General features: G+C 43.0%; 3 protein-coding genes across 6 annotated transcripts in view; 2 read left to right on the plus strand and 1 right to left on the minus strand.

Annotated features, from left to right (window-relative positions):
• The window catches only part of kpna3 (karyopherin subunit alpha 3), a 94,801-nt gene extending 85,757 nt beyond the window's left edge, over positions 1-9,044 (minus strand). Inside the window, exons 1-2 of the mRNA XM_033032807.1 lie at positions 8,907-9,044; positions 4,040-4,084 (exon numbers count right to left, since the gene is read on the minus strand). Coding sequence (XP_032888698.1) covers positions 4,040-4,084; positions 8,907-8,975 — 114 coding nt within the window. The 5' untranslated portion in view covers positions 8,976-9,044. The remainder of the gene's footprint in view (positions 1-4,039; positions 4,085-8,906) is intronic.
• A 157-nt stretch (positions 9,045-9,201) lies between these two features.
• On the plus strand, positions 9,202-18,497 carry ebpl (EBP like). 2 transcript variants are annotated; one of them, XM_033032808.1, is made up of 4 exons: positions 9,202-10,078; positions 11,469-11,538; positions 14,670-14,808; positions 16,464-18,497. In XM_033032808.1, exons 1-4 carry the CDS (start codon positions 9,836-9,838, stop codon positions 16,702-16,704), a joined length of 693 nt encoding a protein of 230 aa, XP_032888699.1. In that variant the 5' UTR covers positions 9,202-9,835; the 3' UTR covers positions 16,705-18,497. The 2 variants fall into 2 exon arrangements, with proteins under 2 accessions (XP_032888699.1, XP_032888700.1); XM_033032809.1 differs by lacking the exon at positions 9,202-10,078 and adding an exon at positions 10,168-10,519.
• Positions 18,498-23,610: 5,113 nt separating this feature from the next.
• Positions 23,611-26,945, plus strand: part of rcbtb1 (RCC1 and BTB domain containing protein 1) — a 51,024-nt gene continuing 47,689 nt past the window's right edge. For all 3 annotated transcript variants that reach the window (XR_004413997.1, XM_033032811.1, XM_033032810.1), the window contains exon 1: positions 23,611-23,700. The gene's annotated coding sequence lies outside the window, so the exon portion shown is untranslated. The remainder of the gene's footprint in view (positions 23,701-26,945) is intronic.

A 26,945-nucleotide genomic window follows, 5' to 3' on the forward strand; every position in this document is an offset into this window, starting at 1 on the left:
TTGATAGCTATTCCAACATCAACTCAAAATGCCTGATGTCCATTCACAAGTAGACGGAGAAAATAAAAACCATGTAGTCTGCCAAAGCTTTGTGCAGATATGGATGGTGTGAGCTTCCGGTTACTTGAGAGATTAGATGCATACCAGTGATCAATATTTTATATTGGCCGAAGAGGACACTAAAGTGCTGGAGAAACTCAGCAGGACAGGCAGTATCTCTGGAGAACATGGATAGGTGATAATTTTGGGTCGAAACCAAATAAAAATACTTTCAACTGGTTATTACTGCAAACAAGCAGTGTTCTCAATCATCAGCATGATTGAAGCCTTAGTAGGCTGTGGGCCGAGGAGCTTTATTCTGCAGTTTCGTGACCCAAGTCACCAAACTACATGAAATTTTCACATATTGTGTAAAAAAAATTATATAAATCACCCCTGAAACTCGATATGAAGAAGACTTGCACATTTTTTTATTAAATTAGAGAAAAAACGGAAAAATGTCGGGAATTTTTTAGTCCAATCAAAGCACGTTTAACATTGAGTTGTCTGCCAGTTGGCCAATCACGCGCTTTGTTTCAGGCTAGCACACAAAATGGCTGAGGGGGCTTCACAGATGCCTGTTTTACTGGAGATTCCGATTTGTTGTTCTGTGGAATAAATGGCGTGGAAATTTGCAGCAGGTAATTGTATTTAGTGGGAAAAGCATTAAAAAGGCTGAAGAAAGTGCTGCGAAGTGGATTAAAGTGCAAGAAAGCCTTCAAAGTCCCTGCTGATGTGCTGGAACACAAAGAAGGCACCCATGAATCAACTCTAACTGAAAGGTAAGATTAAAGTCTGAATTTATGAAAATCTATCTGTATGGAGTTTAATTAATTTAATTGCACCATTTTATAATGTGAATAAATTCATTCATTCATTGATTCATTCCTTATTCATTCATTCCCTCACTCACTTACTCATTCATTCATTCACTCACTCACTTACTCATTCATTCATTCATGAAATTGAGGGCCTAAACTATAACACAGTCAATTAAACATTTTCACTAATGCCAGCGTGTTGTAGAGTAATAAGTCTTTAACAAATAATCTCGGAGCTGCCTTCGAAAACTTGCCGGGAAAAAGTGCTCCGACCGCGGGGCCTAGGTACTCGCGGTAAAGAGCCATCGATATCCCTCCGTTTTTCTCCCGTTATCGGGGTCTGAAAACGACCGCTACAGACGGCACTATGTACAGCCTTCCCCCCCCCCCCCCGCCCGCGGAGATGATCCGTGGCTCCGCGATCGCGAATCGGCCGCTTATTAATTGAGACCGCGGCTTCACTTTACCGCGAGTACCTAGGCCCCGCGGTCGGAGCACTTTTTCCCGGTAAGTTTTCGCAGGCAGCTCCGAAATTAGTTGTTAAAGACTTATTGTCACTAATGCCAGCTTGTTGTAGAGTAATGTTTAATTGACTGTGTTATAGTTTAGGCCCTCAATTTCATGAATGAATGAATGAATGAATGAATGAATGAATGAATGAATGAATGAGTAAGTGAGTGAATGAATGAATAAGGAATGAATGAATGAAATTATTCACATTATAAAATTGTTCAATTAAATTAATTAAACTCCATACAGATAGATTTTCATAAATTCAGACTTTAATCTTACCTTTCAGTTAGAGTTGATTCATGGGGGCCTTCTTTGTGTTCCAGCACATCAGCAGGGACTTTGAAGGCTTTCTTGCACTTTAATCCACTTCGCAGCACTTTCTTCAGCCTTTTTAATGCTTTTCCCACTAAATACAATTACCTGCTGCAAGTTTCCACGACATTTATTCCACAGAACAACAAATCGGAATCTCCAGTAAAACAGGCATCTGTAAAGCCCCCTCAGCCATTTTGTGTGCTAGCCTGAAACAAAGCGCGTGATTGGCCAACTGGCAGACAACTCAATGTTAAACGTGCTTTGATTGGACTAAAATATTCCCGACATTTTTCCGGTTTTTCTCTAATTTAATAAAAAATGTGCAAGTCTTCTTCATGAGTTTCAGGGGTGATTTATATTAAAAAAATTACACAATATGTGAAAATTTCATGTAGTTTGGTGACTTGGGTCACAAAATCCTATTTCTAGACACATTTTTGATGCTCGGCCCACAGCCTATAGGTGACTGTGCCATCACCAAGCACTTTTTCACCAATAATGAACACCAATAAAGACGTTGGGTTTCACCTGAGTTGAGAACCACACAGCACAGTTTTGGACCTGTGCTGAATTCTAGAGGCATGGATGACTTGGCTTGCCACCAAGGCAGCATATGACTGATTGGCACCAAGGTACCTAGTAAAACTGAAATCAATGGCGTTGATCACATGAAAGAAAACAAATGTGGGCGGAGGTCAGACCCAACCATTTCAGCTGCTTCATCAATGATCATCCCTTTGTCATAAGATCAGAAGTGGAGATGTACACTGATGACTGCTCAAATGTATTCACCATTCCTCAGCAAATAAAGCAGCCCACGCCTGCACGCAGCAAAATCTAAGGTGTGAGCTGTGTGGCAGCGCAGCACAGAAGTGCCAGGCGTTGATCAACTCCAGCAAGAGTTTATCTAACTGCCTACCCATGACATTCAATGGCATTTCCATTGGTAGAGCTCTCGCCCCCACTATCACCACTTCCAATATTCTTCTGACCTCAAGTTCAACTGGAAAGGCCATATAAATACCGTGACTACAAGAGCAGCTCAGAGGCTGCAGCAACTGAGTCGCCACCTGACACCCCAGCATCTCCACGGGAACAAATCAGGAGTGTGATCGAATACTCTCCACCTGTTTGGAGTGTCACACAAATAACTCTTAAGAAAACCAACACACTCAGGACAAAGCAGCCCACTTGATTATCACCCCAAAATCTACCCTAAAGATTCACCTCCAATGACTGCAATGTGCATCATCCTGATTAGAAATGTATCACCCATCTTTCATGTTCACTGGAGAGGAATCCTGAAACTCCCTGCTCGACAGCGCAGTTATTCTCCAATAATCCAGCACCCTTGGCATTTTGAAAAATGTGGACGAGAGATAACTGTACATCAAAGCTTTGAGCATTCCGATTTGCAATCTAATCCCAAAGGCAAAGATTTTGGTACTTTAGATACTAAAATGTACACTTGTTTATTAGACGAGTTCTAGTTCGACTCACCCTGTGATGCCTTAAAATGTCCTTATGTAGAAACTAGGAACTGCAGATAGCAGATACCAAAGATAGTCACAAATTGATGGAGTTAAACAAACTGTAGGTTCGGCAACATCTCTGAAGAAAAAGGATAGGTGATGTTTCAGGTCAGGACCCTACTTCAGACCATCCTGATTTAGTCTGAAGAAGGGTCCCGACCCGAAATGTCACCTATCCTTTTTCTCCAGAGATGCTGCCTGACCCGCCCAGCACTTTGTGTCTACCTAAAATTTCCACATACTACTGCAACACACACAGTAGAAACATCTTAAAACATATATAGTTCCGTACTTTCTTCTTACTGGTGAGATAAAAGTGAACACAAACTCACACTAAATTTGCTAAATGCAGTTCTCTCCGAGTAGAGTACGTATTGGAATTAGTTGATTGCCTCTTTCACAACCCTTTCACAGACATAATGGACTAAATATCTTCCATGTGGCACAACTCTAAAGTAGACATATAATCTTACATATAATAATCATAATCGTAAAGTATGTTATACACTTCTAATCTCAACAGCTATTGTCTCCTAGAGCTGCCATCATGTACAACACTAAAACTTGCCCAATATAGCACAGAACATTGCCTATAATAGCTTGCTAGCTGGAAAATAACACAAGATACAGGTAGGAATAGCAGGATGGTGTTGAAAAACGTGAAGCAATAGAGAAGTCTCGAGGATTCATAGCCCACCCTGTTAAAAACACAGCATCTACAGGTTTACTGGAGTGATTTGCATCAACTGGTTACATATCCAAAGCGCCAAAGACTAAGTAACAATGTTAAAGCACAGAGCTGTATTAAAATACAATTACCTTTCTTAGTTCCACTGTGACTTCATTTCTGTGCCTTCTCATAGTCTATAACCAAAGAGAAATTGTCACAAATTAATAATTTTTCTCAACAAATTTCATCAGTGGTAATGTGCTACAAAGTAGTTAACCTTCAATAGTACTGCTCATGGGATGTCAAACAAGCTATTTTTATACATGCTGGCAAATCTAAGTATTATCCACCATCAAGTTCGCCGATGACACCACTGTTGTGGGACGAATCACTGATGGTGACGAGTCAGTGTATAGAAGTGAGATTGACCGATTGACCAAATGGTGCCAGCACAATAACCTGGCTCTCAACACCAGCAAAACCAAGGAACTGATTGTGGACTTTGGAAGGGGTAGGATAGGGACCCACAATCCCGTTTATATCATATGGTGGAAAGGGTCAAGAACTTCAAATTCCTGGGCGCGCATATTTCCGAAGATCTTTCCTGGTCCCAGCACACTGACGCAATTATAAAGAAAGCACATCAGCACCTCTACTTCCTGAGAAGATTACGGAGAGTCGGTATGCCAAAGAGGACTCTCTCGAACTTCTACAGGTGCACAGTAGAGAGCATGCTGACTGGTTGCATCGTGGCTTGGTTCGGCAACTTGAGCGTCCAGGAGCAGAAAAGAATGCAGAAAGTTGTGACCACTGCCCAGTCCATCATCGGCTCTGACCTCCCCACCATCGAAGGGATCTATCACAGTCGCTGCCTTAAAAAAGCTGCCAGCATCATCAAGGACCCACACCATCCTGGCCTCACACTCATCTCTCCGCTGCCATCAGGTAGAAGGTACAGGAGCCTGAAATCTGGTATATCCAGGTTCATGAACAGCTTCTTCCCCACAGCCATCAGGCTATTAAACTCACCAACAAACAAACTCTGAACTATAATAGCCTTTTGCACTTTATCTGTTCATTCATGTGTATATATATGGTCTATGCTATATAGACACACTGAACTGTTCTGTATTTATGCTTACTATATTCTGTTGTGCTGCAGCAAGCAAGAATTTAATTGTCCTATCTGGGACACAGGACAATAAACTCTCTTGTCTTGACTCGACTCATTCCTGCAGGCAATTCTGCAATATGTTGAGATTGTTGGCAATGTGCATGGTCATATCGCATGGAAATAGGCCCTCAGCCCAGCTGACCATCAAGCCTCCATTTACATTAATCCTACACTAATTCAATTTTTGACGTTTGCCACATTATCATCAACTTTCTCCAGTTTTTAACCACTCACCTACGCAATGTCAGCAATTTTGTGTCCAATTAGCTAACCACCCCACAGGTCTTTGGGATGTGGGAGGAAACCAGAGCAGCCAAGGGGACCCATGTGATCACCGGAAGATGTGCAAGCTCCTCACAGAGCATTGCAGGTTAGAACTAAACCCAGGTTATTTACTCACCTTAGTTCTATGACCCTTAACAACTTTGAGCAAAAATCTGTCAATCTAAGTTATGACATTTCCAAAAGACCTGTCCTCAGTTATTTTTAGTTATAAAAATGTTCAGAGTTCTAATTTATCCTGTGTGAATAGACAATAGACAATAGGTGCAGGAGTAGGCCATTCGGCCCTTCGAGCCAGCACCACCATTCACTGTGATCATCAACATTCAATACCCCGTTCCTGCCTTCTCACCATATCCCTTGACTCTGCTATCTTTAAGAGCTCTATCTTGAACTCTCTTGAACTCTCTCTTGAAAGCATCCTGAGAATTGACCTCCACTGCATTCTGAGGCAGAGAATTCCACTCTCTAGGTAAAAAGGTTTTTCCTCTTCTCTGTTCTAAATGGCTTGCCCCTTAATCTTAAATTGTGGCCCCTGGTTATGGACACCCCCAACATCGGGAACATGTTTCCTGCCTCTAGCGTGTCCAATCCCTTAATCATCTTATATGTTTCAATAAGATATCCTCTCATCCTTCAGGCATCAGCTCCCTGAAATCATTCGTCATTGAGAGCTTATATTCTCCTGTTCTAAATACTCCCACCAGTGGGGATAGTTTTCTGCAAGTTCATACACAATTTATTGTACCCAACATAATTTACTCAGGGTCATTCCAATTTGCTTATCTTTCCCAGGCAATCACCAAAGAATAAAGCCTTTTGCCACAGCAAACATCCATCATAGTGGGTCGAGGATACTAGGCCTTTAAGGACAGTTATTTGCTCAGATTCAGGTTTAGCAATAAAGAGTTTACAGCACAGCCATTCAGACAGTAGACCAGACATTTTGATTGAAATACAACAAACACTATTCAGAATTCAAATGATGGGGCTTACAGTCATATTTTTATGGGTACCAGCACACATTGGCATTAGAGGAAACGAAATGGCAGATAAGGTAGCAAAAGAGGTAGCAAAAAGAAGTAAAATTGATTTAAGTATTAACATAGGTAAAACTGAAATCAAAGACATTATTAAGCAAAGACTGAAGGAAAGATGGCAAAAGCAATGGGATGAAGAGCGGAAAGGACGGTGGTTCTACAGAGTCCAGAGGAAAGTGGGAGAAATGAGATGTGCAGGAAAAAACAGAAAAGAGGAGACAGTAATCTCAAGAATTAGATTTGGACACACTGGTCTGAACAGTACACTTTTTATAATAGGCAAGCATAATACAGGTAGATGTGAATACTGTGGGCAAGAAGAGACAATAGAGCATGTCATTGTACATTGTGAGAGGTATGAGGAGAGAGAACGGATGAGTGAGCAGTTCAGAAAAGAAAGAATACAATTTGATTTGGTAGATATTTTGCAAGGAAGTTCATATAAGTGCTATCAAATCCTGTTGCATTTTCTTAGGGTAACCAATTTGTTCGGAAGGATATAGGTTATTAGTATATGTAATGGTGTTGTTTGATCCACACTCCATGCCAGTTGGTGGCGGTAATGCACCAAAAAAGTTGTTTGCCAACCGCCAAAAAACACCACATAGAAGAAGAAGAAGAACATCCATCATATTCTTTTTCTGTTAAATGCAGATCCAAACCCTAATTTTATTAAAAATGTGTCTGGTAAAGGGTTACAAACATTTTGATTGTTGTGCAGATTAAGATATTTTCAGCACTTGTTTTATGACAGCAGAACCAGTCTCTCCTTTAATTCTACTGTGCCCCTTTATGCTGTAAACAAACTCTTGTTTAGTCAGGAAAAATATGAATGGAAAGTACTTCTCACTTTGGATCCATGCCAGAGACATATGATAATTAACCTTTTAATTAAGTTTATTTTCAACAAAAATGTAACATCTGTACAAGGTCAGACATTGTTTTCATCTGTTCATTGGGGCGTGTCCTGTGACAATAGTTATGATAAATCCAATCTTTGTTGTGGAGAATTAAGAACAGTACCAACTGCAAAGGTGAACAAGAAACCATTCAGTTTCCGAGGTGTCGCTTGGCGGAGGCCTCCTGAGGTGCTGTGGCTCCCGTGCCTGCCCGGGAAGGGTCTTCGATCGGCAGGACCTCATCCGATTGTTCGTCAGTCAGCAAGACCCGCACGGATGCTCGTCAGACGGTGTAACCAGGAGGGAGTTGGAGATATTGGGTGCTGGGAGTGAGTCGGGAGGAGGGTGAACTGGGGCATTGCCTCCAGGGCCTTCAAGGTCAGCTGCAGAATACAAAGATGACCAGGCGAGGAGAGGGTGTGGGCTCGCAGGAATGGCCCCACTACACGGACTTTGGTCTTTGGACGTGGGGTGATAGAGGGATGCGGGGGGGGGGGGGGGGGATATAGGGACGGGGGTGATAGAGGGGAGGGGTGATATAGGGGGGGGGGAGATATAGGGGGGTAGAGGGACGGGGGGGATAGAGGGACGGGGGGGCAGAGGGACGGGACGGGGCAGAGGGACGGGACATGCAGAGGGACGGGGGGGGCATAGGGACAGGGGGTGATAGAGGGACGGGGGGGGTGATAGACGGAAGGGGGGGTGATAGAGGGACGGGGGGGGGATAGAGGGACGGGGGGGGGGGATAGAGGGACAGGGGTGTGTGATAGAGGGGAGGGCTGACATAGGGGGGTAGAGGGACGGGGGGTAGAGGGATGGGGGGAAGGCGGGGGAATGGAGGGGAGGAGGGGGAGGGAATTTGGGGGAATCGGGACGGGGAAGGTTATACTGGGCAGGGGAAACGGGGGGGCGAGGGAAACGTGTGGGGGGACGGAAGAGAAGGAGTGGGGGAGGGAAACGGAGGGGGAAGGGAACTCGGGGAGTAAGGGGAATGTGGAGGGTTGGTAAGTTGGGGAAGGAGGAACCGGGTGGGGGAGGGAGTTAGGTGTTGGGCGTATAGTGGGTGGGGGGAGCAGTTGGTTGGGGTAGGTGGGGGCGATATTGGATAGCGTGGAGGTGGGGGGTTTGTTTGATGGGGACTGGTAGAGGTTGGGGGGGCGTTTCGGTGGGGGGGGGGGTGAGAGATGTTTGGATGGGGGCGGGGTTTTTAGCTCTCGGGTGGGCCGATGGGGCTTAGGTATTAGTGAGGGTATGTGTGGGGTTGTGAGAGGGGAGAGGGAGGGTGCTAGAGTGGGAGGGGTCGGGCCTTGATCAGGGGCCGCGGGACTGCCAGCGGTTCCCGGGCGCCTGCGCCTCCGCCCCCCTGCATGAGCGCGGTCCGCCCGGGCCCGATACCTGCTCCCGGTTCCGTCAGCCGCGGTTAAGCCCGATCAGCCGGCTGTGCGCCGACTTGCTGCGGTGCGATGCGGCCTGTCCGGCCCCGCCGTCCCCGCCCGCTCCCTGGCGGCTGCGGCCGGGGCTCACAGGCCGGCGCCCAGCCCGCTGAAGGCCTAAGGCCTCGCCGGCCCAGCGACATCTGCAGGCCGCGGCCCCGCCTTCACCCCAACCCGGGGCTGCTCACCTCCACATCACGGCCCTTGTTCTTGAAGCTCTTGATGCGGTGATTCTCGGCGGCGCTGCTGTCGGCCATCGCGCTGCTCAGCTCCGCCCGCCACCCAGGAAACGAGAGAATGTTCCACCGCTGCAGCTCCCGGCGGCTGCCGTCAGGGGGCGTCAGAGCGCGCCTGTGCTACCGGTGACCGCGGGCAGGTGGCGTTACTCTCCGTCTTTGCTGTCGACCAGCTTCTGCAGCGGGAGACACCAGAACAGGTCTCCAGGCAATGACCACCCAACAAAGATACCGGTGCTCGGTGTCTGTACGGTGTTTGCACATCCTCCGTGTAGTTTTCTCCGAGTCTGCAGTTTCGTCATATCCCCAAAGAGTGCAGGTTAATTGAGCTCTGTAAATTGTCCCTGCTGTATAAGGAGTGGATGCGAAAGTTAAATAACATAAAACTAGTGTGGTCGATGGTCGGCGTGGACTCGGTTAATCCGAAATATCTGTTTCCACGCTGTATATTTTAATCAAAAGAAAGCAGGGGAGGCGAGAATATGTCACCGATACCAGAGGGCGCGACAAATAGAAGCTGCAACCCCGTGTCTCGCCGCCGGGGCGGGGAGATGCAAAGACGCGGTTGTCTGGCGATTGGCCACCGAGCGCCTGCAACAGCGGGCGAGCCGCACACGGCGGGGTTTAAACATCGGTGATACCCGCTGTATCAGATCCTTTCGTCTGATGAATGATCCCTTCTTTCTGTTGCTGGGGGGGAAGAGATCGGAAGAAATCTTGGGATCAAGCAGAAGCCATTTCACCGCGTGAATTACCATAACCCAACAATAGGCATAGTGAATTAATTCACTGAAGAAATGTTTCCAGCACTACCGCGAGGTTGCTGAAGAGGAAGAGTAACTCGGTGGAAATCAAGTTGTTGATCATAGCTGTGATTATGCATGTCCCGTCCGGCGATTTTCGTCGCTGATGTGATTTGGGAGAGCGGGGAAATTGTGCATTCGGCAGGGATGGGCGAACAGGAGCCGTTGCTGAGCCCGGCAGCGCTGTGTTCGCTCTTGCTCTGCTCCGCTCAGTTGGTGCTGGCTTACGCGCTGTCGCTGTATTTCGGGCAGCGGCGGCCGCCACTGGACCGGGCGCTCCTCACCTGGCTATTCTACGACTGCATCACGCACTTTACTCTGGTAAGTTGTCATGCTGCAGTACAACGCGGCTGAAGTAGTCACCTTAAAGGTAATTGCTGTGTGGGATATTTTCCCATGTGTCAGAAAATTACTCACTGTTGTATCTATTCAGTTATTTTACTAAGCGACTTTTGTAAGCTCAAGGTGTAGAGAGATGGAGGATAATTTGATCGATACTCATTGTTATAGGGAGGTTGCAAGGCAGTCGAAGTCACGACCCGTGACTCGAACTGTTGCCACGCAACGCCTTCTGGAGTACACGCGGTGAACGTCAGGTAAGCACTTACTATGGCTGCCAGTACAGCCAGCCCTTCTTCTGTCCCAGCATGCGGACTCCGCTGTTGGACGACGTCCCCTCAGTATTTCACTGTCAGACTCCTGTGCTCCAGTCATTGGAGAAGAACCATCCCACAATTGGACCTTCGGATGAGAAGGCCGCCGGTGAGGATTTGTACCCTCCGCATAACCTACAATCACATCAATTTTAATTTCATCAGTTAACTTAGACATGCTACGCTCAGTCCCCTCATCCATTGATATATACAGTGAGTGGCTGGGGCCCAAGCTCTACACCCTACAATACTCCACTCGTTAACATCTGTGGTCCAAAATATGCCTAATTATGTGTGCTCTTTATTTTGTTTCGGTCAACCAAATTTTTAATCCTTGCGAGTATACCAACTCTAATATCAAGCTCGGGCGTCGGCAAGCTAAACCAGTCACATACGCACTTGAAGGGAATATTCGACAGGTTGAAGCTGATGGGGAAAGTCACTGAAATGTGACAGTGTTATTTAACTGGTCTCAATGTACCTGTTGGGGTCAAATCTTTTGTTCTTTACTATGTTTGCAATGTAAAAGTACTGATTTTAATAGTGTTGTATGACATTATGAATTGATATGGCAAATAAACTAATTTGAAGAGGGATATCAAATCTACATATGGTCATTGTATTTACATACTTTTTATGATTCTGTATTTACAACTTATTTTAGTTCGTCTTTATTGTGGGTATAGTATATTTCAGTGGGAGGCTATGAAACAAATTGTCTTTTGTAGATAAGTAAGATGTAAGTACACAACATATTAAATAAATTAATAGAAGAAGGGATGTTCTCCAGAGATGCTGCCTTACCTGCTGTTACTTTGGCAATTGTCTTTTTTTAATTAGAAATAAATATTTCCATGTTATCTATCGCTGCAACCATCAAATAACAAATTCTGATGCTATCTCCGGGAACTAGTGGAAGATAATCTATTGTCTATAATTGGAACTAATCTTGCCCACTCATCTCTTGAAAAGAACAGAGGAACATAAAATGTATTGGCATGTATAAAATTACTATGCAAACAAGTAAAATTTAATTTCATTTTTGTACTGTATTGCAGGAAGGTCCATTTGTTTACATGTCCTTAACTGGGACTGTGGCTCAATCGGATAACGTTCTTGCTTTTCTGTGTAAGTCATCAAGACTTTAATGAATTTTGCATACAACTGTGGTAATTATTGGTCAGCTTAATAAGCTTGACCTGACCAAGATGGTGGATTCTGCAGGCTTGTTTGTGCTGCTGCTTACAAAGAAAGGTGACTGAGTCTAGAACTAACAACCGAGCATTTTTTATTGAAAACGTTAAACTAACAGCAGTGCCTGATACAACAATGTATCAAGCGTCATTACGTTTTTATGTACACTTGTACCTTTATGAATGGACCTTGCAATGAAATCCATATGACATTGTGTTATATATTCTAGTGTTGCTACCTTCTACCTTCTATTCTATTCTACCTTCCTTGTGTTGCCTGTATAATAATAATAATAATAATAAACTTTATTTCGGACTCAAGGTCCAGACAAGGGGCAACATTACATAAAAATGCATTGCATATTAAAAAATATCATAAAGTACATATAAAATCTTAGTATATCACTTATAAAAGCTATCATTTAGCGAGACTAGTGAGTGCCCCTAGCACCAGCAGGCACACTCATTCTCCCTGCGGCAGGCGCAGCGCTTGATCCGATGACTCCAACCCTGCGCGGCTCGCAATAGCGCAGGACAAATGCCCCTTCTGACCAGAGCTCCGGATTGTACATTTCGCCAACCTCATTACATTCCACAGATACTTTAAATGAACAGTATCTACTGTGAACAGTGTCAATCTTTTGACAGGTAACCTCACGGCCAAGTTTTTCTTTAAGATACACAGATAAAGTTTTGGCGTCTAGGTCCGGTGAAAACTTGGAGGCAAAATCACTCACCAGCTTAGTCTTGATCATTTTAAAGTTACCCGCAGCTCCGGTACCAATAACAGGCACAGCGTTACTGGATTTATTTCTCTGCCCGGTGGTAATAGTGCGCACTCTTGACTTACCAAGTGTTCTCTGGAGCACGACGTTGACCCTTTTTCATAACATGACTCCACTTTGGAGAGTCTTGCAACGTTAAACCACTGGAACTATTCATTGCCGTTGCTCTCTCCACGTTTAAGGCAAGGCCCTCCGCCACATCCCTCACTCCGACAACCAAGCAGAGGCTCCTCCCAGTGCTGTGCCTGCCATGCCAATGGCTCCATCCATCGCCACCAACGCTTCTGGACCACCGCCCCGAGTCAGGTCAGTGGTGCACTCCAATGCACCCACTGGAGTAGTGATCAACGTGCGCTCCAATGCACCCACTCGCCGATCTATTTCCACTGTGATGGCACGAAAATCTTCGCTTACATCAGCCTGTAGCTGCATGACGTGCTTCATAGAACAGACCTAAGCATACAGCTGCTCCATTCTCCCAAGTAGGCTCAAGACATCCATGTTAGTAAATATCACCGGCGGCTGTTCATCCAAGTAATGAGACCAATCTGGGAGTATTCTCCCCACACTCATTCATTACTTTAAGGCAACTCTTTATGTTGTTAACGTCTTTCTGTGCCCCTTTATGGGAAACGTTCCGCTGTGTAGTGGGGCAAAGTTCAAACAGAACAATGTTATCCATTGATCCATTGTATACATCAAACACCATTTAAAAGGACACCAGGCTAATCCTGGCTGGCTCTGCTTTGTAGGGAGTGAGAGTTTGCATTCTTAAATTTGATCCATGTCACGATTTTCCAATAACACAAGCCATCTCATCTGTGCATGAGTCAAAATGTGAATCCAGGGAAAAAAATGTTTTTATGTTTTCACATAAATTCCATGAGTGAATATTATCCTGGTTTTTTTTTTATTGTGATTTGGGAATTCTATAAGGACTAATTTCCATTAACCAAATTACAGTAATGCTCCAGTCCTCTGACACAACATTTACCCCAGACCCACTGTCACATCCCTAATAGCATCTTCAGATCTGTGGAACTTATACAATGCAGAGTTAGAGCTATTAACAACTAGACCTCAGCCCAGACACATTATACAATGCAGGATATAAAATGACCTATGACGTAACAATTATCCGCTGCCTTGGGTCTACCAGACCCCCTAAAAAGGTTGTGGTTGATCATATAAACCTGGTTCAGCTCATATCTTTAATACCTAGACTAGCTTACTTGGGCCCAAGGACTTATTAGGGGGGGGTCTGGTAAGGCCAAGGCAATGGGTTATCATTCTGGCATGGGTCATTTTGTATTTCCTAGGCTGTGATTGATCATCTAAACCTGATTTTAGCTGGTACCTTTAATATCTAGGCTAGCCTAGATTGATCCAAGGGCCCATTAAGGGGGTCTGGTAGGCCCAATGCAGCAGATAATTGTTCTGTCATAGGTCAATTTATATTCCCCAAGGTGTGATAGATCATTTAAACTTGGTTTTAGCTGGTACCCACAATATCTAGGCTAGCCTAGTTGAACAGCAGGGTCTAGGGTGTCCATCTTTGGGGTGTCTGGTACCTGTAAGTGCAGCGGACTATTTGTCTGGCGTAACCCATTTTGTACTCTATGAAATCAACTTGTTCATTTGGCATTATTTTTGAGTGGTACCTTGCTCGTCTATATGCTAGCCCATTTTTTAGGCCCTTTGTGGGGGGTCTGCCGGGCCTTTTGCAGCGGGAAAAATGTCTGCCGTTTGTGCTGTTGATACAGGCGTGGCAGTGAGCACACCTTGGTAGTGGATTGAAGTGGTACCTCACTCATCTATTTAGCACCCATTTTCTGGTCCCTTGGGGGGGTCTCCCAGGTCTACACGCAGTGTGTGGTACCCGGCAGACTCCCAATTCCGTTCATTTCAGGTGACCCCCTCCCATAGTCAGACATTGGTACCTAGTTTGTCTCACCTAATGTCTCTGGGCTGAAGGTCTAAACCTTTACTGAAGCAATGGCAACTCAAATAATAGCACCATCTGGTGCAACAATGTGTCATGATACATTCAATTCTAAAAGTCACTTACTTTTGCATTCACTACACGGGGCTAATTTGACTGCTGCCCACAACCTTCCTCACCTATATATTAAATAATTTGTCTCCTGGCCAGTAACACCTTGTTATGTTTTTGTAACAGTGAATGTATAATTTGTGTGTCTGAAAAAAAATTGTAGGTTAATGCAGGTATAATCCCAGGACATGGATTCAACTCCTTGATTTAATGTCTATGTATTTCCAGGGAAAGAGTATGGAAAAGCAGATGCAAGGTGGCTTTATTCCGATCCTACCATTGTGTCGTTAGAAATCCTGACAGTAGTGCTGGATGGGATTTTAGCACTGGTACTTATCAATGCCATTGTGAAGGATAAATTCTACAGGTAAGAAGATTGGAATATTGTTCATTATGCAAGATGACTAACCTTTAAAAGCTTGATGTAATGACACACAAAAATGCACATCAATTTGCGTTTTGCACGACACATTGTAAAATGTTTGATAAATCCATTGTATAGCGCTTGGTTCTGTCTCGCACAGATTGGTTCTGTCCCCTTCCTATTATCTTTCACCTGTGAAAGTATCGACTTATTCAGGGACATGGTGCTGAGTGTACCGGCCTTATTCATTTTATTATACATTTGGCTGGTCTTGGACTGAAATGCAGTTCGACCAAGGGATTAATGAACCGTGGAAGGCAACATTCTCGTGTGCATTAACAAATAGAGCACAATGGGAGGCGGGCAAGGGTTTTGAATTGGTGCACCAAAGCACACCGCCATCCCTCCTCCCCCCATTTTATTGATATCTGTACAGATCCAGCCAGGGATTGTCCTGAAATATATAGCTCAATATCCATTGGGAACTTGCATAACAATCTGCTAGAGGAACTTGGCGGGTCAGTCTGCATCTGCAGAGGGAAAGGGACAGTCGACATTTTGGGTTGAGATCCTCTGTACTGAATGAGTTGAGAAGTGTTTTTATCTGCTAAACCAGCAAAAGAACATTGTGGTGGTGATGCATGACATTTGCTAAACAAAAGCAACATTTCCAGCACAGAATCCAGCGGAAACACACAATTTGGATTAGAATGGAAAGTGTTACCAAGTGTTGGGACGACAGATGACACAATGGGCTAAGTGTTCGGCTGGCAACCGGAAGGTAGCCGGTTCGAATCCCGCTTGGAGTGCATACTGTCGTTGTGTCCTTGGGCAAGACACTTCACCCACCTTTGCCTGTGTGTGAATGTGTGTGAGTGATTGGTGGTGGTCGGAGGGGCCGTAGGCGCAGAATGGCAGCCACGCTTCCGTCAGTCTGCCCCAGGGCAGCTGTGGCTACAGAAGTAGCTTACCACCACCGAGTGTGACTGAGGAGTGAATGAATAATGCGATGTAAAGCGCCTTGAGTATTAGAAAGGCGCTATATAAATCCCATCCATTATTATTATTATTACCAGGCACCATGTGGTTAAATGTAATTAAATTCTAATTAAATGTAGTTAAAAATTAAACTATAAAAAAAAACACGTGAATATTACCACACTCCAGCATTTGCCTTGTTAATTTTTTTGATTGATATAACACCCTCCCGATGTTGTGGAACATTGAGCATCATTTATGTCAGTGCCGAAAACTAAGGTTGAGAAACTAAACTAAAAATGTAACTTTCTGAAAAGCAGCATTCCAGAAGATTCCCAACGTATTTATCAAGCACAAATTTTGAAGCCCCCAGCATGTTGGACAGTGAGGGAGGTTGCGTGGTGGACAAACCAAGCCAACATTTTGGGTTGATGACTTCACCAAGGCTACTGGAGCTTTAGGTCTGTACAGATTTTATGTAATTCCAACCCAAGGCAGCAGAAAAATGGGATTTTTTTGCCTTTTATTCCGTATCTCCCCCTGCAAGGCATCACCTCATCAAACTGAAATATTAATTCCATCGCCACAGATATGCGCAATATTTTCTAGTTTCCATTTTCCAAATCATCTTGTTTTCCTCATCAAAATAAATAGCATTACTTCTTGTTCTCTCATTTCAGGCACTTTGTGCAGATAACGCTGTGTGTTTGTGAGCTGTATGGGGGCTGGATGACCTTCTGCCCTGACTGGCTCAATGGAAGCCCAAACTTGAATACCAGCAACTGGCTCTATCTCTGGGTCTATCTGACTTTCTTCAATGGGATCTGGCTGGTTGTGCCAGGACTGCTGCTCTGGCAGTCTTGGCTCAGTCTCAAGGAAATGCACCAAAAGAAAATTGATGTCGATAAAAAATCAAACTAGATGATAATTCTGCCAAAACATCCAGGAGGAAGTGGATCCTCTTGATGTTGGAGGAAAAAAAGTTTGTAGAATTGCTAAAAAATATTTGATTTGTTTACATTCAATTTATAGGGGCACGCCAGGATATGAATAGCCCGACTTATGAAACTCTGACTATACACAAATTCTCTCATACATTTTTCAAGCATTTTCCAAGCTCGTGATAATAAAATGTCTCATAATATTATGACAACTGCATTTCGTTGTCTCTGTACTGTACACTGCACAATGACAATAAAGTTTGAATCTGAATCTGAATCTGATGTAGATTAATTAAACATAATTAATCCAGGTGTTTAATTATGGCTCATAATTAAACACATGGAATATATACTTTATAAATCAGTGAATACCATGAAACATTATTATTACTAGCATGAAAATATGGAACATAAAGGGGTGATTATTTAATGAAAGACTTGTATGTAATGCAATACAATATGGGGAGTTATCGAAAATGGACATTTCTAAATTATGAAGAAATTGATTTCTGGATAGTTCTCGGGAACGGAACCCTTGTGTAACTCGGAGACTGCCTGTATATTTAATTTGGTTAGGAGTTGGTACAAAGTTCAATTCGATTACATTCCATCATCCAAAAAAACAATATTTCCCTTTTATTTAATATAAATACTAGCTGCATCCTGAGAAATGATTGACAGATGCTACGAATGGACCTGCATTTATATAGACCTTTTGCAGTCCCTGAATATCCCAAAGCAATTTACAGCCAACAGCAATGAAAAGAGTGAACCGTTCGTAACCTGCATCCTGATTGCCACTCCCACAAAGCTTTGACATTGTCTTCACACTTGACATCTGTAGTGACCATTCGTTTACAGAGGTGATGAAGACCCTTCACTGCCAAGTAGCAAGTATTGGAGTTCCCTATTAATGTTTCTACACTGTTGTATTTTTAGTTATCCCTTTGATTTGATTTTTTTTAATGTTTGCTGTTTTCCCACACTGCAGCATCTTTACTTAAAGATTACTCAACTGGCTGCAGAGTGGAGCTAGGAATGATGCGAAGGGTGCTGTATAAATTAACATTTTCTATTTAATTGCTAAAGCCACAAGGTTTAGTTGTGTTCTGTAAAACATTAACTTTTTGGCTTAATGAAGCAGATTTTATTGGGCTTATTTCATTAAAAGATGTAAACTAATTTGCTTTATCTTGACAACCATTTAAATATTTTTAATGTTTATGCTGTTCCTCAATCTCTGGTGAAATTTTAAATCTAAAATTATTTATTGCATATTTAAAGATTTCACTTTGATCAATTTAGAGGGGTGCCTTAATAACTATCAATGTTATAGCATGGAATAGGTTGTCTGCTGCTGTAACAGTCTGTACAGTTAAACTTTTAGAGTAAAAAAAAGAGGCAAAATGCTGGTGTAACTCAGCCTGTATGGCAGCATCTCTGGAGAACATAGATGACGTTTTTGGTTAGGACCTTTCTTCAGTCTGAAGAAGAATCCCGACACGAAACATCACCTATCCATGTTCTTCAGAAATGCTGCCTGACCTGTTGAATTACTTTGGCACCTTGTTTTTTGTAAACCAGCATCTGCAGTTCCTTGTATCGCCTCCAAAATATTTGAGTTTTTGTTATACTTTGTACCTTCAAGGCTGTTACACTTAAAAGAAAACATTTAATTGCTTGAGCTAGTGTTCAGACATTCTGAATTACTGTTGGAATTGCTACATTGTGAACGGGGCAAAGTTTATTAAAATTAAGTGATTTCACCACCCATTTTGATTCATTCTGTTTTGCTGATTAATGTGATGTGAGGGCAACCGAAGGGGCCCAACTCATTTGCATGTGCTAGCAAGTAGCGTAAGAACTGATTATAAATTTTGCGATTTTTTTTTTTTTTTCATTTTCATTATTACCTCGGATTTATTGCACATACATGTTAGTACATTGCACAAAATATCATACAGTTGTTCAACTGTTTTTACAGTTTGATTGTTGGCTTTTTCACTACATGAATCTACCTTCAAAGTTTTTCTTCCTTATTTGGTCACAAGACATGGACTACGCTGGCACTTATGGTCCACCCCTCTGTCCCTGAACTGGGGAAGCATTTGAAAGTCAACCACATTAGTGGGTCTGGAGCCACATAGAGTCCACACAAGATGAGGCTGACAGGTTTTCTTCCCTGAAGGACATTCATGAATCTTGGGGGGGGGGGGGGGTTTGTCTAGGAGTTTGATATTTACTATTTATTTTGATTTTTGTATATTAATTACTTGAATTTAAACTCAACTGATGTGATTGGATTTAAAATTATGCCTTTGGCTGCTATCAAGTAACCACATTATCTCAAATTAAGTTTAGATTTATCTGTTGATTTAAATGTTGATGAAGCCAAATTGTAATACACTCTTAATCTACTGTAGTCCTGCTGTTGTTTACATAACAAGAACTAATTTGATGTGCATTGCCCAATTTTTGATGCCAAGAACATACCTAACCATTTTCTATTATAGGCAGATAGCAATGTGTATTTCAAACTTGGAATAGCTTGGTCTACTGTCAAAAATTAAAGGCCTCCATTTAACTACAGCCTTGTAACTTAAGCAACCCTTGCAGGTTCATTAATTAGGAAAAGCCCAAATTACTTTTCCCATATTTTAGATATTTGTAATGTTATTTTAGATTATTAATGTAGATGATAAAGATCAGGGATTAAAATAATAGCATTCATAGTATGCTAATGTCATCGTGCCAAAGACTAGAGGGTATAGGTTTAAGGTGAGGGTCGTAAAGTTTAAAGGAGTTGTGTGGGGCAATGTTTTAACGGAGTGGTGGGTGCCTGGAACTGCTGCCAGGGAAGGCAGATAGGATAGTGGTATTTATGAAGGTGAACTTGACATCACGTTCAGCACGAACATTATAGGCTGAATGGCCTGTTCTTCCATATATGTGTAATTTGAGAAAGAAATATGGAGAGATATAAGATGCTATTAAATCTTTTTTGGTCATTTTTTGATGAAGGAGAATGGCAAGACATTCTGTAAGTATATCAGGAGCTCGAAGGTAGCAAGAGAAAGAGTGAGTCCCCTTAGAGACTAAAGGGTTAACCTATATATATGGATGAAGGGGATGTGAGCAAGGTCCTAAATGAATACTTCTTGTTTGTATTAACCAAAGAGAAGGACATGGAGGTTTTGCATTTTCGCAAGTCACATACAAATAACACATATTTAGTTAATGCTAGGGTGTTAAACATTGTTAATGAAAAGAGGGACCTTGGGTTAAGTCTATAATACCTTGCGGGAAATAGAAAAGGGTTTAGTTACTGATAGGCTCTAGGCATTAAGTATATATGGGGCTCAGTTCTAGAGCTCTTGTTTTCCTTAACATGTATAATAATATAGACTTTAATGCAGGTGTTCAAATTAAAAGGTTTGTTAATGATACCTAAATCGTCAGTGTGACTGATGTTAACCATTAAGCTAGGCTGGAGGATGATATCAACAAACTGGTTAGTGGGGGATCAAAGTGACATGCACATTGAATTCAACAAAGAGGGAAGACTCAACTAAAATGTCAGGCCTGAGGAGGGATATACAGTGGCTTGCAAAAGTATTCATAACCCTTGAACTTCTCCACATTTTGTCACGTTACAACCACAAACGTAAATGTCTTTTATTGGGATTTTATGTGATAGACCAACACAAAGTGGCGCATAATTGTGAAGTGGAAGGAAAATGATACATGGTTTTCAAAATTTTTTACAAATAAAAAACTGAAAAGTGTGGCGTGCAAAAGTACTCAGCCCCCTTTACTCTGATACCCCTAAATAAAATCCAGTGCAATCAATTGCCTTCAGAAGTCACCTAATTAGTAAATAGAGTCCACTTGTGTGTAATCTAATCTCAGTATAAATACAGCTGTTCTGTGAAGGCCTCAGAGGTTTGTTAGAGAACATTAGTGAACAAACAGCATCATGAAGCCCAAGGAACACGCCAGACAGGTCAGGGATAAGGTTGTGGAGAAGTTTAAAGCAGGGTTAGGTTATAAAAAAATATCCCAAGCTTTGAACATCTCACGGAGCACTGTTCAATCCATCATCCGAAAATGGAAAGAGTATGGCACAACTGCAAACCTACCAAGACATGGCCATCCACCTAAACTGACAGGCCGGGCAAGGAGAGCATTGATCAGAGAAGCAGCCAAGAGGCCCATGGTAACTCTGGAGGAGCTGCAGAGATCCACAGCTCAGGTGGGAGAATCTGTCCACAGGACAACTATTAGTCGTGCAATCCACAAATCGGGCCTTTATGGAAGAGTGGCAAGAAGAAAGCCATTGTTGAAAAAAAGCCATAAGAAGTCCCGTTTGCAGTTTGCCACAAGCCATGTGGGGGACACAGCAAACATGTGGAGGAAGGTGCTCTGGTCAGTTGAGACCAAAATTGAAGTTTTTGGCCTAAATGCAAAACGCTATGTGTGGCGGAAAACTAACACTGCACATCATCCTGATCACACCATCCCCACTGTGAAACATGGTGGTGGCAGCATCATGCTGTGGGGATGCTTTTCTTCAGCAGGGACAGGGAAGCTGGTCAGAGTTGATGGGAAGATGGATGGAGCCAAATACAGGGCAATCTTGGAAGAAAACCTGTTAAGAGTCTGCAAAAGACTTGAGACTGGGGCGGAGGTTCACCTTCCAGCAGGACAACGACCCTAAACACAAAGCCAGAGCTACAATGGAATGGTTTAGATCAAAGCATATTCATGTGTTAGAATGGCCCAGTCAAAGTCCAGACCTAAATCCAATTGAGAATCTCAGGCAATACTTGAAAATTGCTGTTCACAGACGCTCTCCATCCAATCTGACTGAGCTTGAGCTATTTTGCAAAGAAGAATGGGCAAAAATTTCAGTCTCTAGATGTGCAAAGCTGGTAGAGACATACTCCAAAAGACTTGCAGCTGTAATTGCAGCGAAAGGTGGTTCTACAAAGTATTGACTCAGGGGGGCTGAATACTTTTGCACGCCACACTTTTCAGTTTTTTATTTGTAAAAAAATTTGAAAACCATGTATAATTTTCCTTCCACTTCAAAATTATGCACCACTTTGTGTTGGTCTATCACATAAAATCCCAATAAAATACATTTACGTTTGTGGTTGTAACGTGACAAAATGTGGAAACGTTCAAGGGGTATGAATACTTTTGCAAGCCACTGTAGGTGGAAGGGGATGCGGAACGGACTGGATATTGGGAGAACTGGGTGCACATCCAAGGTGGGGCACAGGAAAGAGGGGAAAAAAGTGGCGGGGTGTGACCCAAGTTGGAGAATTCAACCTTCATACGGGTTAGTTTATAAACTACCCAAGCGGAATATGAGGTGCTATTCCTCCAGTACATTCAATGTAGGAAAAGATGTATCTTGGGGTATTCATCACATTTAAGAATGACCATTTTAAAGCTGTACCCCGGGGCTGGGCATGGGCAACAGCTTCAAGTCTATCCTTGGCTAGCACAGAAACATCGGGCTAAATGTAGGTATGTTACAAAACTTACCTTCAGCGGCGCTGCAGTTGTGTGCCTTTGGCGTCTTTGAGGGGGGGAGGTGGGATTAAAATGCCATTTTCTCCTGCCTGTTTGAGATATATTTACTCGGGCTACTACCTGATGCTGAATAATCGTTTCGACTGCCTTCTCGGAATTTTTTTTTAAAACAGCGGGACAATTTAAGTGCTGGAGTAAAATAAAAATCTACTTCTAACGTCGTTAACGGGACGGATCTCCCGTACGGGACAAAACATAAGTTAAGTCGTGTATTTTACTTATAAACTTGCTCCTTTGGATTACTTTAATCAAAATTTCATCAGCGAAAATGTGATTATGCAAATATATACGAACCGGCAGTATTTTTCCTGCCGATATGGTGTTTAAATTCACCGCAAACCACAACATTCCAATCGATCGCGTTCCACAAAATCTCACTCGCATGATTAAAATGGTCATTAATTTACAAGAATTAAACACTAAATTCCTTCCATTTGGCCTATAAATTCATGACAATGAGATTTAAAAATCATGTTATATTGAGAATTATTGTGTGAATGTTATTTGGACACTTAGGCTATTTAAAAATGTTAACCTTTTATTAAGAAATGGATAGATGTTTAGATCTAGTAATTGAATTTTGTAATTAGCTACAATTAGGTAACTAACTAATTATATGCTTTAATTTTAGGTCATCCAAGTAAGATTGTTTCATATTTGTTTCAGAATGCTTCAAACTATAATAACTGAAAATTTCATTCAGTTCTCTTAATTTTTAAGAAAGTTATGGGCTTTTGACTGTCCTCGATCACAGCTTTTGAGTTAAGTCAACGGAAAAGTAATAGGGAACAAGATGTTAATTTCAGAGTATGAAAATTGCCATAACTTTTTTAATACTGAAGATATGAAAGTGAATTAGGTGTCAAAATAAACTTCATCTTATGCTTTATCTGATGGTATAAATTGCAGACTTGATTTTTTTAATCTCAAAATTTTGTAACATTGCTACTAAATGGCCTGTTGGGCCTTCCCTCTCCCCTGACTCAGTCTGAAACAGGGTCTCGACTCGAAACGCCTCCCATTCCTTCTCTCCAGAGATGCTGCCTGACCCGAGGAGTTGCACCAGCTTTTTGTGTCTATCTTCGATATAAACCAGCATCTGCAGTTCCTTCCTACAGGGCAATGGGTCTCTATGATGAAATCAGATACTCTGATGAGAGCGGCCTGCGGGTTGTCGGTGCAGAGACCAGATACCGCCCCGGCGGCACCGCAGGCCGGCGAGGAGCGCCGAGCGATGGATGAATCGACGCGAGATTGGTTCGGCGAGCGCGCGCGTCCTGGTGGAACGTGGCCCGGGAGCGGCGGCGGGAGGCGCGCGGAGGAAGGTTGCGCTGTTTCTACCAAAGATCTTTGGTTTCTACCCAGGAAGCGCCCGGTAATGCGGCTTCTCTCTTTTCTTTCGCCCGCCTAGTAACGTTAGCCGGGACGGTTATGATGACAATTTTCTGGGATATCTCGTTTGCGGTGACCTTTCAACTGCAGCCCCTTGTTTTGGGGGGGGGGGGGGCAGCGCCACTGGACAAACAGCCTTTACTGCTTTGTGCGCCGTTAATGTTGCAGTTGCTTTGTTTTCCATGTCGAATTAGCTGTACCAGTCGTATTCTTGATTTGCAGGATCTGACTAAATCATTTGTTTTTGGAGTCGATATATAAAATCGAAACTGAGCCTGCACAGAGTGCAGGAGTTTATTGCGTATTTCCTGTTAATCTTTAGCCCGGATTTATTGGTTTACACTTTACAATTATTATTAAAATTTGCGATGACATTCTTGCAGACCTAGAGCGTCGCACTTACTGATCAATACAATGGAGGGTCCGTTATGGTACATAGCTTACTGTAACAATTTGATGTGTTAAATAAACCGACATTAGTTCCTTTCCCAGGGAACATACCCTCATCATGCCCCAACATGAAGCCCTCGTCATTCTCAGTCGGCTACATTAGGCTGATTATGTTTGCTTGAACTTGAAGAGACGGCACTATGCTGGGAGATTACTAAACGTAAAAAAACAAAATCAGGGCTGCCCCAAAGGTCCTTGAACAAATTGAGACACAAGGAACTGCAAATGCTGGAACCTTGCACAGAACACAAAGTTCCGGATACCTACCATTCCCTGTAAATAAAAAAATGGCCTCACACATCTTTAACCCCACCCCCACTCACTTAAAGCTATGTCCTCTAGTCTTTGACATTTCAAAAAGGATAAAGGTTCTGACTGTCTATCCTATCTATGCTTCTCATAAGTGTATGTAGTTCTATCAGGGCTCCCCTCAGCATTTTCCACTCCAGAGAAAACATTCTAAATTCGTCCAACCTCTTTTTACAGCTAATACCCACGAATCTAGTCACATCCTGGTAACTCTTCTGCACCCTCTCCAAACCCTCCACTTCCTTCCTCTAATGCGACGACCACGACTGCACAGAAATGCTCCCAATGTGACCTAACCTGAGTTTTATAAAGCTACTATGTGACGTTGATTCTTTTAGTCTGTGCCCCAACCGATGAAGGCAAGCAATAAAATTTGCCTTCTTTGCTGCTCAAATTATGGACTTGGACCCTAACAGGCCCGTCCCACTTAGGCGACTACAGGAGACTATGCGGTCGCCACATGTTCGCGGGTGGTTGCCGGGGAGTTGCCTTCATGGTCGTGAGTAGTTCCCGCATTCTCAGAACTAGTTATGTTGAAAAAATAGCGGCGACCAGAATTAAGCCGCCATGGAGAGTAGCGAGAATTCTCGTGCCGTAGGTCCAGTGGTAGTGGGACGCCAGGAGGTCGTAGGTTGTCGCCGGTACTGACCGGTGAATTTCATTGGCTCATTGGGGGAAAAAACGTAAACAGTAGTTTTCAGAACCAAGGATAACCGGCCGATAATGTTAATGTCTGCTGAGCTTCACAGCCGTGCATCTCTGGCTTCTTAAAAGTTGTCTCCACTCCTTCTCCCCCTCTCTTTTAAAGAAGTGCTTTCACCATCTTAATTACAACGCCAACCTTGCTGTGTGTATCTGTATCATATTGGCTTTGCACCATGTGAATTTCACTCAGACAGCGCTCCCCCCGCTTGCCGTCCCCGCCTGCATAACTGGCGGGTGAAGGAAACGATGTGTGTATGTGTGTGTGTGTTCCACTCTGACAGTCACCGTTTCAGTCACCATTCCAGTCGCCGGTTATTCAGCAACTTGCTACGACTTGACAGTCGCCTGAAAAATCGCCTAAGTGGGACATCAATGCTGTAAGATTCCTGCAATTAACATCCAAATCCTATCCCTAAGAACCCTCCAATAGCTTCCTTACCACTAATGTAAAGTTTGCTGATCTATTATTTCCTGGGTTATCCCTACCTCTCTTATTAAGCAAAGGAGTAACATTGGCCACACTTGAGTTCTCTGAGACCTTGCCTGGGCCAGAGAGGATATAAGGATATTCACCAATGGTAATCTCTTGCCTCTCTCAATAATCTGGGATAGATTCCAACTGGCTCTGGGGTCTTAATCCCCTTAAAGTTCTTTGCGCAGGCCAGCTCCACCACCACCTTGATCTCAAAATGCCCTAGCATATTAGTATACTCCACACTGATCTCAAGATCCTCCGTGGTGAATGAAGCGGCAAACTACATGTTTAGTACCTTGCTTATATTGTCCAACTCCAATCTTAAATTCCCTTTTATCCATGAGTGGTCCTAGGCTCTCATTGTATTTTTTGATCCTTCTGCTATTATAAACAGAACTTAAACAAAAGCCTTGTTTCAATGTAAAATGAAAGGGTTGTAATGGCGAGACAAAGGAGATATCAGTGAAAGGTGGAGCCTGAGACTGACCGATGTAAACAATGGTGGTGTTGATTGAGAGAGGTTGCTGAAGTTTTGTTAATCACAGCTGCCTGAAGGAATCATAGCTAGATGATTGAGGACAGAGGAAGGTTAATAAAGTGCTGAAACTGGTATGAAATACTGTAGTAGTTGTAAATCTGAAATAAAAAACATTGGAAACACAAAGCAAATCAAGAGGAATCTGGAGAAAGTAAGCGTGAGTTAATATAAATTCATGATCTTTTATCAGATCTGGGCAGTTCTGATACCAACAATAAAGAGTTTATCTGATATGTAGCTTTAGTCATAGAGTCTTCGTCATACAACATGGAAACAGGTCTGTCAGCCCACTGTGTCCGTGCTAATCAAGGTGTCCTCGAGCTAGTCCCATTTACTTGCATTTAGCCCATATTCCTCCAAACATTTCTTATCTATGAACCTTTCCAAATGTTTTTTAAACATTGTAATTATACATGCCTCTACCACTTCCTGTGACAACTCGTTACATCCCATCTACACTTTAGTTTCAGTCATTTATAATCTATATTACTAAAAGTCTGATCTTGACCACTTCCTGTTGTTCTGTATATTGATTTTAGAAAAAACGCTGCCACTTACGGCTGTGATTTTTGGCCATCTTACTCAGAGTCCCTCGCCGCTGTGCAGGACAAGAGGACTTTTCCTTTCTCCCAATAGAAAATAAAAGAGTTATTAGTGTTTAAAAAATGTTGAGATTCTCTCTCCTGAAGGTCACGCCCCTTCTGGAGGGACTATAAAACCCGGAAGTGTTGCGTGCCTCAGTCAGTCTCTG

This window comes from Amblyraja radiata, chromosome 14, assembly GCF_010909765.2.
Source record: "Amblyraja radiata isolate CabotCenter1 chromosome 14, sAmbRad1.1.pri, whole genome shotgun sequence".
Classification (NCBI taxonomy): Eukaryota; Metazoa; Chordata; class Chondrichthyes; order Rajiformes; family Rajidae; genus Amblyraja; species Amblyraja radiata.

What these genes read in the sequence shown, in the direction of transcription:
- ebpl (XM_033032808.1), top strand. Translation starts at nt 9,836, where the DNA reads ATGTCCCGTCCGGCGATTTTCGTCGCTGATGTGATTTGGGAGAGCGGG. An exon ending in GCATCACGCACTTTACTCTG is followed by an intron (nt 10,079 to 11,468) that starts GTAAGTTGTCAT and finishes ACTGTATTGCAG; the next exon opens with GAAGGTCCATTTGTTTACAT. An exon ending in GTGAAGGATAAATTCTACAG is followed by an intron (nt 14,809 to 16,463) that starts GTAAGAAGATTG and finishes CTCTCATTTCAG; the next exon opens with GCACTTTGTGCAGATAACGC.